The sequence below is a fragment of the Macaca fascicularis genome, chromosome 16 (genome assembly GCF_037993035.2).
Source record: "Macaca fascicularis isolate 582-1 chromosome 16, T2T-MFA8v1.1".
NCBI classification, from domain to species: Eukaryota; Metazoa; Chordata; class Mammalia; order Primates; family Cercopithecidae; genus Macaca; species Macaca fascicularis.
In genome coordinates, this window is record NC_088390.1 from 41,789,548 (window position 1) to 41,803,719 (window position 14,172).

The 14,172-nt window shown below is 40.7% G+C and overlaps 1 protein-coding gene across 2 annotated transcripts in view; it reads right to left on the bottom strand.

Annotated features, from left to right (window-relative positions):
• The window catches only part of SLFN12L (schlafen family member 12 like), a 57,953-nt gene that overhangs the window by 8,151 nt on the left and 35,630 nt on the right, over nt 1–14,172 (bottom strand). The window contains exon 1 of one of the 2 annotated variants that reach the window (XM_045376132.3): nt 13,378–13,623. The exons of the other annotated variant lie outside the window; for it this stretch is intronic. Within the exon in view, the coding sequence (XP_045232067.2) occupies nt 13,378–13,505 (128 nt within the window). The 5' untranslated portion in view covers nt 13,506–13,623. Of the gene's footprint in view, nt 1–13,377; nt 13,624–14,172 lie in introns of those variants that run through there. 2 annotated transcript variants of the gene reach the window in all.

Consider the following 14,172-nt stretch of genomic DNA (forward strand, 5'->3'; position numbering starts at 1 on the left):
CCACCCAGACCACCACTGTAGACCCAGGCCTTCCGCTCTAAGGAGCATGCTGGAATCCTGCCCCACAACCCTGCCCCATGCAGCTGCAGTCACCCAAGTCGAGATTGCAGATTCAGGCATCCCTGCAATCTTGGGGCCTGGGAAGACTCCCCTGCCCTCGCAGGCTCAGAAGTGGCTGCTCCCACTGCCTGGCTTCTCCTTCTCCCTGCTACCAATGCCCACTCTGGTCTGAGAGCAAAGACTGGCCAAATTCCGGAGACATAAATGGTAGTGGGAGGCAGACAGATTCCTGGGTCAAAGGAAGTAGTCCCTGGTAGGGCCACATCTTCAGGGCCTGAAGGCTGGGGACCGGGCTGCCAGTCCTGTGGACTGTGGGGGCTTGTGGTGCCTCTTCTGGGGCTGCATGTGGACTGATGGCACACACTTTCTCCACTCTGAGGTCTATAAAAGCCTTGGGCTCAGCCAGAGCAGGGTCAGAGGAGGAAGAGACGAAGAGAGGACCAACTTCAGAGAGGAACTACCCTCTCTGCTGATAGCAGGAGAGGACAGGACAACAAGCTGCAGAGAGGAACTATCCTCTCTGCTGAGAGCTTCAGAGACCTGCAGAGACGTTGGGACTACAGCTGCAGAGAGGAGCAACTGTCCCCAGGGCCTCCTCTCTGCTGAGAGCAGCAGACGTAGGAAGGACCAGTAGCAGAGAGAAGCTACCCTCCCCAGGGCCTCCCCTCTGCTGACAGCTGAACATTCCACAGGATGACCTGCCTGCAGAGAGAGGAGTTACTCACTGCAGGTCTCCGTTGAGCTGTCCTAACACTTAATAAAATTCATCTTCGTCTTGTTCACCCTTCATTTGTCTGCATACCTCATTCTTCCTGGACACAGGACAAGAACTCTGGCAAAGGTGCCACCAGCCACAGAGGTTTCTGGCCAGAAAATCGACACCCCAAAGATCCCGTAACACTAGTTCACCCCTTCTGCCATACGAAAAACACAGAAGAAGTTGACAGTCTGCAATTGGAAGAGGGTCCTTACTAGAATCCAATGATGCTGGTATCTTGATCTTGGACTTCCCAGCCTCCAGAACTGTGAGTAATAAATTTCTGGTATTTAAAAGCCACTCAGTTTATGGTATTTTGTTATGGCAGGCTGACTAGACTAAGACAGTGTGCTTTAGTCTATGTATACCTAATCCATTAGCTCTTTTCCTTTAAAATCTATTGGGATCACTGTATTGCTATAGACGAAAATCTAAAAATATTGTAGGTTTTTCAAGTGGCCTAGAGACAGTTGAGAGTAAAGTCCATCATAGGTAGTAATCACTACACTAGGAAAGGGCTATAAAGGGGTCAGAATATTCCTGTCCACTGCTAGACCAATATCATGCAGATACTCAGCTAAGGTTGTGGATACCACCTGTGTCTCTATAAATTTCTGATCATGTGTAAACAATAAGAAAATTGAGGCCCCAGATCATTTGGACAACTGGGGTTACATCAAGAGAATTTATATGCAAATCATGGTAGTAACATACAGAGGGAAAAAGTACCATCTATTCCATATAACATTTAACAATTTACAGGGACCAGACTAGATGTTCAATAAATGACACAACTCCTTGTGCACCAGAGTAGTCACCACTCCACATGTGATTTGGGGACTCTGTGCTTTTGCATAGGTGTGCTCTGAGACTAACGTTTTCCTCCACCTTTGTCGCCTGATAAACTCTTTATCATCCATCCCAGAACTCCCATATTTGTCCTTCACTCTCTGCTACTCCCACTGAGCTTTGTACTTGTACTTGGCACTAATTTCATCATAGATCTAGGGAAATATTTAGAAACAAAGCAGTGAAGTGGCCAGAGCAGTTGTTTTCTTTTCTTTTTTTTTTTTTTTTCACTCAAGAAATTATTTTATTCTAATAAATAATTTCAGAATTACATAAAATTCATAGTTAATGAAAACATAGCAAATAATTAGGATTTAACTTCTATACAGAAATGAATGAGCTCAAATATTAATTTAATTTTAGAAATTAAAGAAATTTTATATGGAAACTTTAGAAACATAAAGTTTGACCTCATAATAATTCTCACTGGAATTTTAAAGTAGTTTAAAGTTTAAAGTTTAAAGTAGTAACTTTATAGTCCTATAGTGCTATTGACAACATTTTGGATATTCAGGTTAGTGAACATCATTTTTTCCCAATTTTAATAAGATTTCCTAAAACTGCAGCAACATAGTTTCTTTCAACTTTGAGTTAAATGTCTTTCTATGACTGCTTGAATAGTTCGCAACCTCCAGCATAAATGGGTTAACTATTCATAGATATTACTTTATGTGGGAGTTAAAAATATAAGAGGTAATCAGACTCACACTTTGTGTAATCAAAAATTTCATAGTTATCCAAATATAATTTACTTTATAATATAGTTACATAAATGTTGATTGTAAAACTTCCTCATTTTTGTTCATATATCTATTTTTTCCCATTACCTAATAAAAATTGTCCTATTTAATAAGCTACTAAATCTAAGGTTTGTGTAAAATTTTAAAATATTAGTCCTTCTATCTTCTTTATCTTTTCAGTTGTTTTCAAACTGCAGGAAATCAAGCAAGGAGTCCTAATCATTTAAGATACCAGAAGGAGAAGCTTTGGTTCAGTTCCTACCTTAGACATTGAACCTCAGGGGGTTCAAAGCACTTTCTGTGTTCTGGAATGCCCTCCTTGAAATTATCTAAGCCATTTTCAGTGCCAGGTACCAATCAGCACCAGCAGTGTCATCCTGGCAGGGTGCCCCAGACTGGACAGAACTACCCACATCCCCATTCCTTCCATTTGGGAAACTCAATGGCCCTTCACCCAAGAAACCCTGGGACTTGTGCCTGTGAGGTTGTCCTAGGACCTCATGGCTAGGTCCTATTCCAGGAGAATAGCCTGGCAAGTGCATTGCTCTCACCACCTGGAGCAGGATTTCTTTCACAGGATCAAGTCAGATTGGATTGCCAGGATGGTGCTGATAATGCTGATTTGGGTTGATTCAAATTGTTTATATTGACAGAGGCGCACAAAAAAATATTTACTCAGGTAAAATTTATTACTGAAGCCATCTGGTCCATGGCTTTTCTTGGTTGGGTTTTTGATTACTGATTCTATCTCCTTACTAGACATAGGTCTCTTCGGATTTTTTGGCTTTTCCTGATTCAGTGTTGGTAGGTGATGTGTTTCTAGGAATTTGTCCATTTCATCTAGGTTATTTGATTTGTTGGCATACAACTTTTCACAGTACACTCTTATAATCCTTTTGATTTCTATAAAATCAATAGTAATGTCCCTTCTTTCATTTCTGATTTTAGTTGAGATTTTTCTTTCATTAGTCTAGCTAAAGGTTTGTCAATCTTGATCTTTTCAAAAAACCAACTCTTGATTTTTCATTAATTTTTCCTACATATTTTGACTTTTTAGTATAGTCATTCTGACTAGTATGAGATGGTATTTCATCGTGATTTCACTTTGCAGCTCTCTGGTGACTAGTGATGTTGACATTTTTCACGTTTGTTAGCAACTTGTATGTCTTCTTTTGAGAAGTTTCTGTTCATGCCCTTTGCTCATTTTTTAAATGAAGTTGTTTGGTTTTTTCCTGATTCATTTAAGTTCCTTATAGATTCTGGATATTAGTCTTTTGTTGGATGCATGATTTGCAAACATTGTCTCCCATTGTACAGGTTCTCTGTTTACTCTGTTGAGACTTTTGCTGTGCAGAAGCTGTTTAGTTTAATTAGGTCTCATTTGTCTATCTTTGATTTTGTGGCATTTGCTTTTGACATCTTTATTATAAATTATTTGCCTAAGGCAATGTCTAGAAGAGTATTTCCTAGGTTTTCTTCTAGAACTTTTATAGTTTGTGGTCTTACATTTAAGTCTTAATTTTGAGTTAATTTATGTATATGGTGAGAGATAGGGATTCAGTTTCATTCTTCTGCATATGGTTAGCCATTTATTGAATAGGATGTCCTTTCTCCATTGGTTATTTTGGTGGACTTTATCAAAGATGAGTTGGTTGTAGGTGTGAAGCTTTATTTCAGGGGGCTCTATTCTGTTCCATTGGTCTACGTGTCTATTTTTGTATTAGTACTATGTTTTGGTTACTGTAGCCTTGAAGTGTAGTTTGAAATGCAGTAATGTGATGTAAGGCTCCCTACCCATTTTGTTCTTTTTGTTTAGGATTGCCTTGGCTATTCAGGCTCTTTTTTGGTTGCATACACATTTTAAAATCATTTTTTCTAATTCTGTGAAAATAACATTGGTAATTTCATAGGAATAGCATTGAATCTGTAGATTGTTTTGGGGAGTGTGAACATTTTAATGTTATTGATTCTTCCAACCCATGAGCATGGAATGCTTTTGCATTTGTTTGTGTTATCTGTGATTTCTTTCAGCAGTGTTTGATAGCTCTCCTCGTAAAGTTCTTTCACCTCCTTGATTAGGTGTATTCTTAAGTTTATTTTCCTTTGGCTACTATAAATGGGATTATGTTTTTTATCTGGTTCTCAGCTTGAACATTATTGTTGTATAGAAATGCCACTGATTTTGTACATTTATTTATTTATTTATTTATTTTATTTTGAGATGGAGTCTTGCTCTGTCACCTAGGCTGGGGTGCAGTGGCACAATCTCGGCTCACTGCCAACTCCACCTCCTGAGTTCACGCCATTCTCCTGCCTCAGCCTCCTGAGTAGCTGGGACTACAGGCGCCCACTATCATCCCCGGCCAATTTTTTTTTTTTTTTTTTTTTTTTTTTGTATTTTTTAGTAGAGACGGAGTCTCACTGTGTTAGCCAAGATGGTCTCAATCTCCTGACCTCGTGATCTGCCCAACTAGGCCTCCCAAAGTGCTGGGATTACAGGCATGAGCCACCGTGCCCGGCCTGTACATTTATTTTTTATCCTGAGAATTTGCTGAAGTCATTCATCAGGTCTAGGAGTTTTTGGCAGAATCTTCAGGATTTTCTAGGTCTACAATCATATCATCAGCAAAGACAGATAATTTGACTCCCTCTTTTCCTATTTGGATTACTTTTATTTCTTTTTCTTGCCGGATTGCTCTGGCTAGGACTTCCAGTATTATGTTGAATAGGAATGGTGAGAGTAGATGTCATGATACTATTCTAGTTCATAAGGGAAATGCTTCCAGCATTTTCCTGTTTAGTATAATGTTAGCTGTGGATTTTCTCATAGATGGCTGTTGTTATTTTGAGGGCTGTTCCTTCAATGTCTGGTTTGTTGAGAGTTGTTAATCACAAAGGGATGTTGGATTTTATTGAATGCTTTTTCTGTGTCTATTGAGATGATCACATAGTTTTTCTTTTAATTCTGTTTCTGTGGTGAATCACATTTATTGATCTGCGTATGTTGAACCATTCTTGCATCCCAGGAATAAAGCCCACTTGATTGTGGTGAATTAGCTTTTTGATGTGCTGCTGGAATCAGTTTTCTAGAATTTTGCTGAGGGTTTGTGCATCTATGTTTATCAGAGATATTGACCTGTAGTTTTATTTTTTCTTGTGTCCTTGTCAGATTGTGGTATCAGGATATACTGATTTCATAGAATATGATTTAGGGAGGAGTCCTCCTACTCAATTTTTTAGAACAGTTTCAGTTGGATTGGTGCCAGGTCGTTTTGTACCTCTGGTAGAATTTGTCTGTGTATCCATCTTGTCTAGGGCTTTTTTTGGTTGGTCGATTTTTTATTACTCATTGAATTTCCTTACTCATTATCTATCTGTACAGGATTGCTGCTTCTTCCTGGTTCATTCTTAGAGGTTGTGAGTTTCCAGGAATTTATCCATTTTCTCTAGATTTTCTTTTCTTTTCTTTATTTCCTTCTTTCTTTCTTGCTTGCTTTCTTCTTTTTTTTTTTTTTAACAGGGTCTCACTCTATCACGTAGGCTGGAGTGCTGTGGTACAATCAAGGTTCACTGTAGCCTTGAACTCCTGGGCTCAAATGATTCTCCACCCTCAGCCTCCTGAGTAGCTGGGACTACAGGCATGTGCCACCATACCTGGCTAACTTTTTAAATTTTTTTGGTAGAGACAGAGTCTCACCATGTTGCCCAGGCTGCTCTTGAGCTCCTGGGCTCAAGCAATCCACCTACCTCAGCCTCCCAAAGTGCTGGGATTATAGGTGTGAGCCACTACACCCTGCCATTTCCTCTAGATTTTCTAATTTGTGTGCATAGAAATGTTCACAGTAGTCTCTGAAAATCTTTTATATTTCTGTGGGATTGGTCATGATGGCATCCTTGTCATTTGTGATTGTGCTGATTTAGATCTTCTCTTTTTCTTTGTTAATCTAGCTAGTAGACTATCAATTTTGTTTATCCTTTCAAATAATCAAGTATTTGTTTCATTGATCCTTTGTATAAATTTTTGAGTCATAGTTTCTTTAGGTTCTGCTCTGATTTTAGTTATTTTCTTCTGCTAGATTTGGGTTTAGTTGTTCTTGTTTTTCTAGTTCCTTTAGGTGCAAGGTTGGAGTGTTATTTCTTAATACAGGCAGTTAGTGCTATAAACTTTCCTCTTAACACTGCTTTTGCCATATCGCAGAGGTTTTGGTATGTTGTATCTCTATTTTATTTTGTTTCAAAAAACTTTTTGATTTCTGACTTAAATTCATTGCTTACAGCTAAGCATGGTGGCACATGCTTGCAGTCCCAGCACTTTGGGAGGCTGAGGTGGGTGGATCACTTAAGCCCAGATGTTTGAGACTAGCCTGGGCAATATGGCAAAACCCGATCTTTACAAAAAATACAATTAGCTGGGCACGGTGACACATGCTTGTAGTCCTAGCTACTCGGGAGGCTGAGATGGGAGGACTGTTTGAGCCTGGGAGGTGGAGGCTGCAGTGAGCCAAGATCATGCCACTGCACTCCAGCTTGGGTAACAGAATAAGACCCTGTCTCAAAAACAAAAGGTAATTATTACATGTTTTCATTATCATAATAATGTTAAAAAGTAAAAAAAAAAATCATTGTTTGTCCAAAAGTCATTCAGGATTATGTTGTTTAGTTTCCACATATTTGTGTGGTTTTGAGAGTTCCTCTTGGTATTGCTTTCTATTTTTATTCCATTGTGGTCCATGAAGGTGCTTAGTATGATTCTGATTTTTTTGAAATTATTAAAATTTGCTTTATGACCCAGAATGTGGTCAATCTTTCAGTGTGTTCCATGTGCAGATGAGAAGAATGTATATTCTGTGGTTGTTGAGTGGAGTATTCTGTAGATGTCTATTAGGTCCAACTGGTTACATGTCAATCTTAAGTCTAGAATTTATTTGCTAGATTTCTGCCTTGATGGTCTCTCTAATGTTGTCAGTGGGGTATTGAAGTCTCCCACTATCATTATGTGGCTGTCAAAGTATTTTATTTGGTCTAGAAGTACTTGTTTTATGAATCTGGGTGCTCCAATGTTGAGTGTGTATATATTCAGGATAGTGAAGTCCTCTTGTTGAATTGAACCCTTTATCATTATGTAGTGACCTCTTTTGTCCTTTTTTTTTTTTTTTTTTTTTTTTTTTTTTTACTATTGTTGACTTAAGGTCTATTTTATCTGATACAAGAATAGTGACCCTTGCTCTTTTTTGTTTTCCATTTGTGTGATAGATATTTCTCCATCCATTTACCTTGAGCCTATGGGTGTCATTACATGCAAGATGACTCTCTTGAAGACAGCAGAAGGATGGGTCTTATATTTTTATCCAATTTGCCAGTCTGTGTCTTTTAAGTGAGGCATTTAGGCTGCTTACATTCAAGGTTAATTTGATATGTAAGGTTTTATTTCTGTCACAGTGCTGTTAGTTAAATGATTTGTAGTCTCATTTGTGCAGTTGCCTTACAGGGTTTGTGGGCTATGTGCTGGTAGCAAGTATTGTTCTTTTGTTTCCATATTTAAAACTCCCTTGAGCATCTCTTGTAGGGCTAGTCTGATGATGCTTAATTCCCCTAGCAATTGTTTGCCTGGGAAATACTTTATTTCTCATTTGCTCATGAAGCTTAGTTTGACAGAATATGAAATTCTTGGCTGGCATTTCTTTTCTTTGAGAATGCTAAGAAGGGGATCCCACTCTCTTTTGGCTTGTAAAGTTTCTGCTGAGAAGTCTGCTGTTAGTCTGATGGGTTTCCCTCTTAGGTAATGTGGCCCTATTCTCTAGCTACTTTTAAGATTTTTTTCTTTTGCATTTACCTTGACTAGTCTGATGACTATGTACCTTGGAGATGGTCATCTTGTATAGCATCTTCTCAAAGGAGTTATCTGGATTTCTTGTATCTTCATGTCTACCTCTCTAGCAAGATTGGGAAATTTTCCTGAATTACATCATCAACTATGTTTTCCAAGTTGCTTACTGTCTCTTCTCTCTCAGGAATGCCAATAAGTTGTATACTTAGTCAATTTACATAATATCATATTTCTCAAAGGCTTTGTTCTTTTTTATATATTCTTTTTTCTTTGTTTTTGTCTAACTAGTTTGATTTAAAGGAAATGTCTTTGAGTTCTGACATTCTTTCTTCTGTGTCATCTCATATGTTGTTAACACTTCCAACTGTTTTGAAATTCCTGTAGTGAATTTTTCAATTCCAGAAGTTCTGTTTGTTTCCTTCTTAATATATCTTTGTCATCTTTCAAACCTTGGATCATTTTTCTGTTTTCTTTGTGTTGGATTTCAACTTTCTCTTGGATTTCTTTGCCATTCATCTTTTGAATTCAATATGTGTCACTTCAGACATTTCATTCTGATTACGATTCACTGCTTGGGAGTTACTGGGATCCTTCGTAGGAGAAGAAATGCTCTGGCTTTTCGTATTGCCAGAGTTCTCACACTGGTTCTTTCTTATCTGAGAGAGTTGATGTTTCCCCTGTTTTTGAATTTGCTGTTATTTAGATGGGTCATCTTGATATTTTATTCTTTTTTCCCTTGGGGGTATTACCATGGTATATACCTCCATTATATGGCTCCAATATATGACTCCATTTCTGGGTGTTTTCAGAGTGCCAAGGCTCTGTACAGATTACCTTGTTGCAGATAGGTTTGTGCAGTGGCTTTCTCAGACATTACTTGTTGTAGTGATGTAATATTGTTTGGTGGTGTAGTTCAGGCTGCAGTCCAGTATATGGTGCTTAAAAGTAAGAGCCAGAGGGTAGGGCTAAGGGCAGAGGCAACAAGAAAGCATGCACTCCTCCATCTCACCTTCAGTGGGGGAGGAGCTGCTGCAGAAGCCCAAGAAACAGTCTTTTTCACCTTTATATTTTCAGTGTGGCATTCAGTCACTGGTTAGTGTCCTTTCATTTCAACTTGAAAAACTCCCTTTAGCATTTCTTGTAGGGCAGGTCCAATATAACGAACTCTCTGAACTCTTGTTTAGGAATGTCTTAATTTATCCCTCGTTTTTGAAAAGTTTTTGCCAGATATGGAATTCTCAGTTGATAGTTTTTTTGTTTTTGCTTTTTGTTTGTTTGTTTGTTTTTGTTTTTAGTACTTTAAATATATCAGCCTTTTCCCTACTGCCTTTTGGCCTTCAATGTTTCTGCTGAGAACTTGGCGGTTAATCCTATTGAGGACAACTTATACATGATGAGTGTCTTCTCTTTTGCTGTTTCCAAAAGTCTCCCTTTATCTTTGCATATTGACAGTTTGATTATAATGTGTTTTGATGTAGGTCTCTATGGATTTATCCTACTCAGAATTAATTTAGCTTCTTGGAGTTGTAGATTCACATCTTTCATAAAATTTGGGACATTTCCAGCCATTATTTCTTCAAATCATTTATCTGATCCTTTCTCTCTTCTCCTTCTAGGGTTAATATAATGCATATATTGGTGTCCTTGATATTATTCCACAAGTCTCTTGTGCTCTGTAGGCTTTTTTCTTTTTCTTTTTTTTTTTTTTTTAATGGAGCTTTGCTCTTTCACCCAGGCTGGAGTGCAATTACTCAATCTCAACTCTGCAATCTCTGCCTCGGAGTTCAAGTGATTCTCCTACCTCAGCCTCCCAAGTAACTAGGATTATAGGTATGTGCCACCAGGCCCCCTAATTTTTGTATTTTTAGTAGAGATGGGGTTTCATCATTTGGCCAGGCTGGTCTCAAACCCCTGACCTCAGGTGATCTGCCCACCTTGGCCTCCCAAAGTGCTAGGATTACAGGCATGAGCCACCACACCCATCGCCTTCATTCTTTTCTTTCTGCTCCACAGGCTTGATAAGTTGTATTGTCTTGCCTTCAAGTTCACTGATTTTCTTATTTCTGCCTGCTCACATCTCTTATCGAAACTCTTTAATATAATAATTTTTTTCCATTCAGTTATTTTTCAGTTCCACAGCTTCCATTTGGCTCCTTTTTAAAATTTCTAGTTTGTTTGTTTGTTTATTTGTTTAGATGGAGTTTTGCTCTTCTTGCACAGGCTGGAGTGCAGTGGCACTCTCAGTTCACTGCAACCTCTGCGTCCCCGGTACAAGCGATTCTCCTGCCTCAGCCTCCCAAGTAGCTGGGATTACAGGTGCTCGCCACCACGCCCAGCTAATTTTTTTGTATTTGTAGTAGAGACAGGGTTTCACCCTGTTGGCCAGGCTAATCTGGAACTCCTGACCTCAGGTGATCCACCCGCCTCAGCTTCCAAAGTGCTGGGCTTACAGGCATGAGCCACAGCGCCAGGCCAATTTCTATTTTTTGTTGATATTCCTATTTTGCTCATAAATTTTTCCTAATTTCCTTTAGTTCTTTGTCCATGTTTTCCTTTATCTCTTTGAAAATATTTAATATAGTTGTGTGGTTTTTGTGTTTTTAAAGTTACAGACAAAATTACATATATTGGTTATGTACAAAATGTTTTCTTGAAAAATGTGTACATTATGGAATGGCTAAATTGAGCTAATTTCCATATGCATTACTTCACATACTTATTTTTTGTGGTGAGCACAGTTAAAATCTACTTTTTAAGCAATTTTCAAAAATAAAACACATTAATTATTGTCACTATGTTTACAGTAGAGCTGTTCAACTTATTTCCTCTATCTAACTGAAATTTTGTATCCTTTAACCAACATTTCCCCAACCCACCTCCACCCACTCCATCAATCTACTCTCTATTTCTAAGAGTTCAATTATTTTTAGATTCCACATATAAGTGAGATCATGCAGTATTTATCTTTGGCTGCCTGGCTTACTCCACTTAACATCCTCCAGATTCATCCACATTATCACAAATTACAGAGAATCTAAGAAAAGAGACTCAACTCCTGGTAGATGAACAACAGTGAAGCCAGGTAAGCACAGTCATTTAAGTTTAAATTTAAAATTTGGCCAAGTGTACTGGCTCATGTCGGTAACACCAGCACTTTGGGAGGCCAAGGCAGGAATATTGTGTGTGCCCAGGAGTTCAAGGCTGCAGTGAGCCATGATCATGCCACTGCACTCTAGCCTGAATGACAGTGTGAGACCCTGACTCAAAAAGAAAAAGTAATAATACTCTTAATGTGGCAAAGTTACACAAAAAAGCAAAGGGAGATATATGATCCCACCATGCCAAACTTTCTCCACAGTACTCTACCACAATTAGCATCCTTTAGACCCAATTTCTTCATATTTCTTAGACACGAGGATGCCCCAAGGGCGAGTCCACCTTCCATGCTGACCTGACAGAAAAGAGTCTTCATTCTTTTTACTCCCGCAAAAGCAGCAGGGGAATCGGTTCCACATCTGCCCAGTCACACAGCCCCAGCCCTACCATTTTCCGGTAATGCCTGGCCAAGCAGCCCCTGCTCTCCAATTCTTCCTGCAGCCTCTGTAACTGGAGTCCTGTCCCCTTTCCTCCCTGCCCACCTTCCTGCACTGTCTGCATCAGGCCTTGCTCTGGATGAACCCTTTTGGTTTACCCACCATACACAGAAGGGGACAGAAATCACATCTCACCCTCAGATTGCTTAAGGAGGGTGCCCATACCCCTCGGAAACTTGGAACCCATGGGAGCTCAGTTGAGCCATCTTATAGAGGACTCAGCACTCGTGGACTAGCCTGGGATCCTGGCCACTCCAGTCCAACACCTGCAGCCATGTAAAACTTTCCATGGTTCAAAACCTCTGGCTTCAGGCATACATCTGGAACACAATGCTAAAAATTAATTAATTAATTAATTAATTAATTAAAATAAATAAAAATGAGCTGGGGACTGAGCCGACCAAATCCCTAGGGCCTAAAATTCACTGGCCTCCCTTAAACCTTGGGTCTAGGTTTACAGGTTAGATGTTTCCACTGAAATCCTTTATACTTTTGACTATAGGGGAAATTCTATCAGAATTCTATCAGAACTCACGATTTAGGCTATATTGTTGGCTATCTTTAATGGGAATGGGGGTGGCATTCATATCTCCTTAGAGTTATGCCAGAACAGCAGGTTGGAAAGAACTACAACCCCCAAGGGTGGAACAGGAAGCATAAGAGCCACCTCCTGGGGAACAAAAAGCATGGAGCGTGATTTGTGATTTGCCCTCCTCGGATACCATTTTGCATTTAGTTCGGGACAGCACTGCTCTCACCCTTCCCCTCTTCTAGATGATAAATCAGCAGCGCAAGAGGGTGACTGGTTTTTTTCTTTCAGGATCTAGCGACGCAGTTCGTCAGTGCCCGGTCACATTTCCCTAAATAACCCATTCCCCAACTCCCTGAATGCTCAGGACTCCAGGAGGATGGGCAACCCCCATCCGACGGATACCTGCCAAGTCTGGCCTGTCCATACAGCACTCCCCGCTTCTCTAGCTCTGCTCCAACACCGCAGATCCCCGCGGCTCTCCCTGCGGCTCCCCTCGCCCGCCCTGCGGCTTTTTAAGGCGCTCCCCAGCCCACGCAGGGGCAGAAGTTTTGTCACCCACAGCTTTCAAGTCTGACATTGCTAAGTCCACCACAGCCTGCGGTTTTGACAGACGTTGCTACAGAGACAGGAGCCAAGGAGCCAAAATGCTCAGAAAGGAGAGAAAGCAGCCCCGGCAGGTTTTTTTTTGTTTTGTTTTGTTTTGTTTTGTTTTTGCGCTGGCAGCACCCCACCTCGTCCCGGAGCCAACAGACCCCCCTGGGAATAAGAAACGGAGGCTGGAAGGTTTGGCAATGGAACGGGACGAATTTATCTCCGCACAATTCCCTGGAAACAGGATACCTTGCAGGCGCGAGTGCACCGCAGGTGCCAGCGCCCTTCCCTTGAGCAACTGAAAGTTAAACGCCCACGTGAATAGCTCTGCGGGATCAACGGAAATTCCCGTTTCGTCTGTACCTATTTGTATTTTCTAAGCGGAAAAAAAAAAAAAGTCATTTAAAGAGACCAAAGAAAGAACGAACCTGGAGACGTCCACTTCTGTGCACTCTTCACCGAGTAAGGGGACCTGAGTTCTTATCCACTTTCCCGCTGTCGGCGTCTGATGAGCGGCTAGCCCCTCCCTCAGCTGCATTTCTATTGGGCAGTCCATGCTCCGACGCTCCGGAAGTGGTGGCCGCACGCGCTTTTAGGGACTCTGCGCCTTTGCAAAATTGTGTCCTCAAAATTGACGCAGCACTGCTATCCGCTTGCTTGAAAGCGCAATTGACGCCAGAAACGCGGGGAGAGCAGCTGCTACTGTACAGGGGAGGAGGGAGGTGCGAGGAGCGGGTTGCTCCCAGACAGACAGATTGGGACCCCTTGCGGTGTAGGGAGTATATTGCGGCCATCTAGGCCCATTAGTTGGCTTCGGACATTCCAGTGGCTCCTCCAACTGGATACAGCCCTCCTGCCACATTGCTTTCGTGGGTAATTATGATAATTACGATAATACAGAATTCTCCAGGCAACACGTCTAAGAATTGTTGCGAAAACCCATACCTTTTGAAATGCACACAGACCAAAGTGACTCACTAACTGAGGAGTTCACCAGTCTGAATTGCCCTTTCTCCCTAGCTCCATCCCACTCCGGACTCAATTAAGGGCCTGCCATTGAAAGTCCCATCTAGAATCTCAAGGTAGAGGCAGAGTACTTCTTCACATTGAATGAGCACATACATTGAAAGCATATAGCTGGCAGGGCCCGGTGGCTCACGACTGTAATCCCAGCACTTTGGGAGGCCGAGGTGGGCGAATCACCTGAGGTCAGGAGTTTAAGA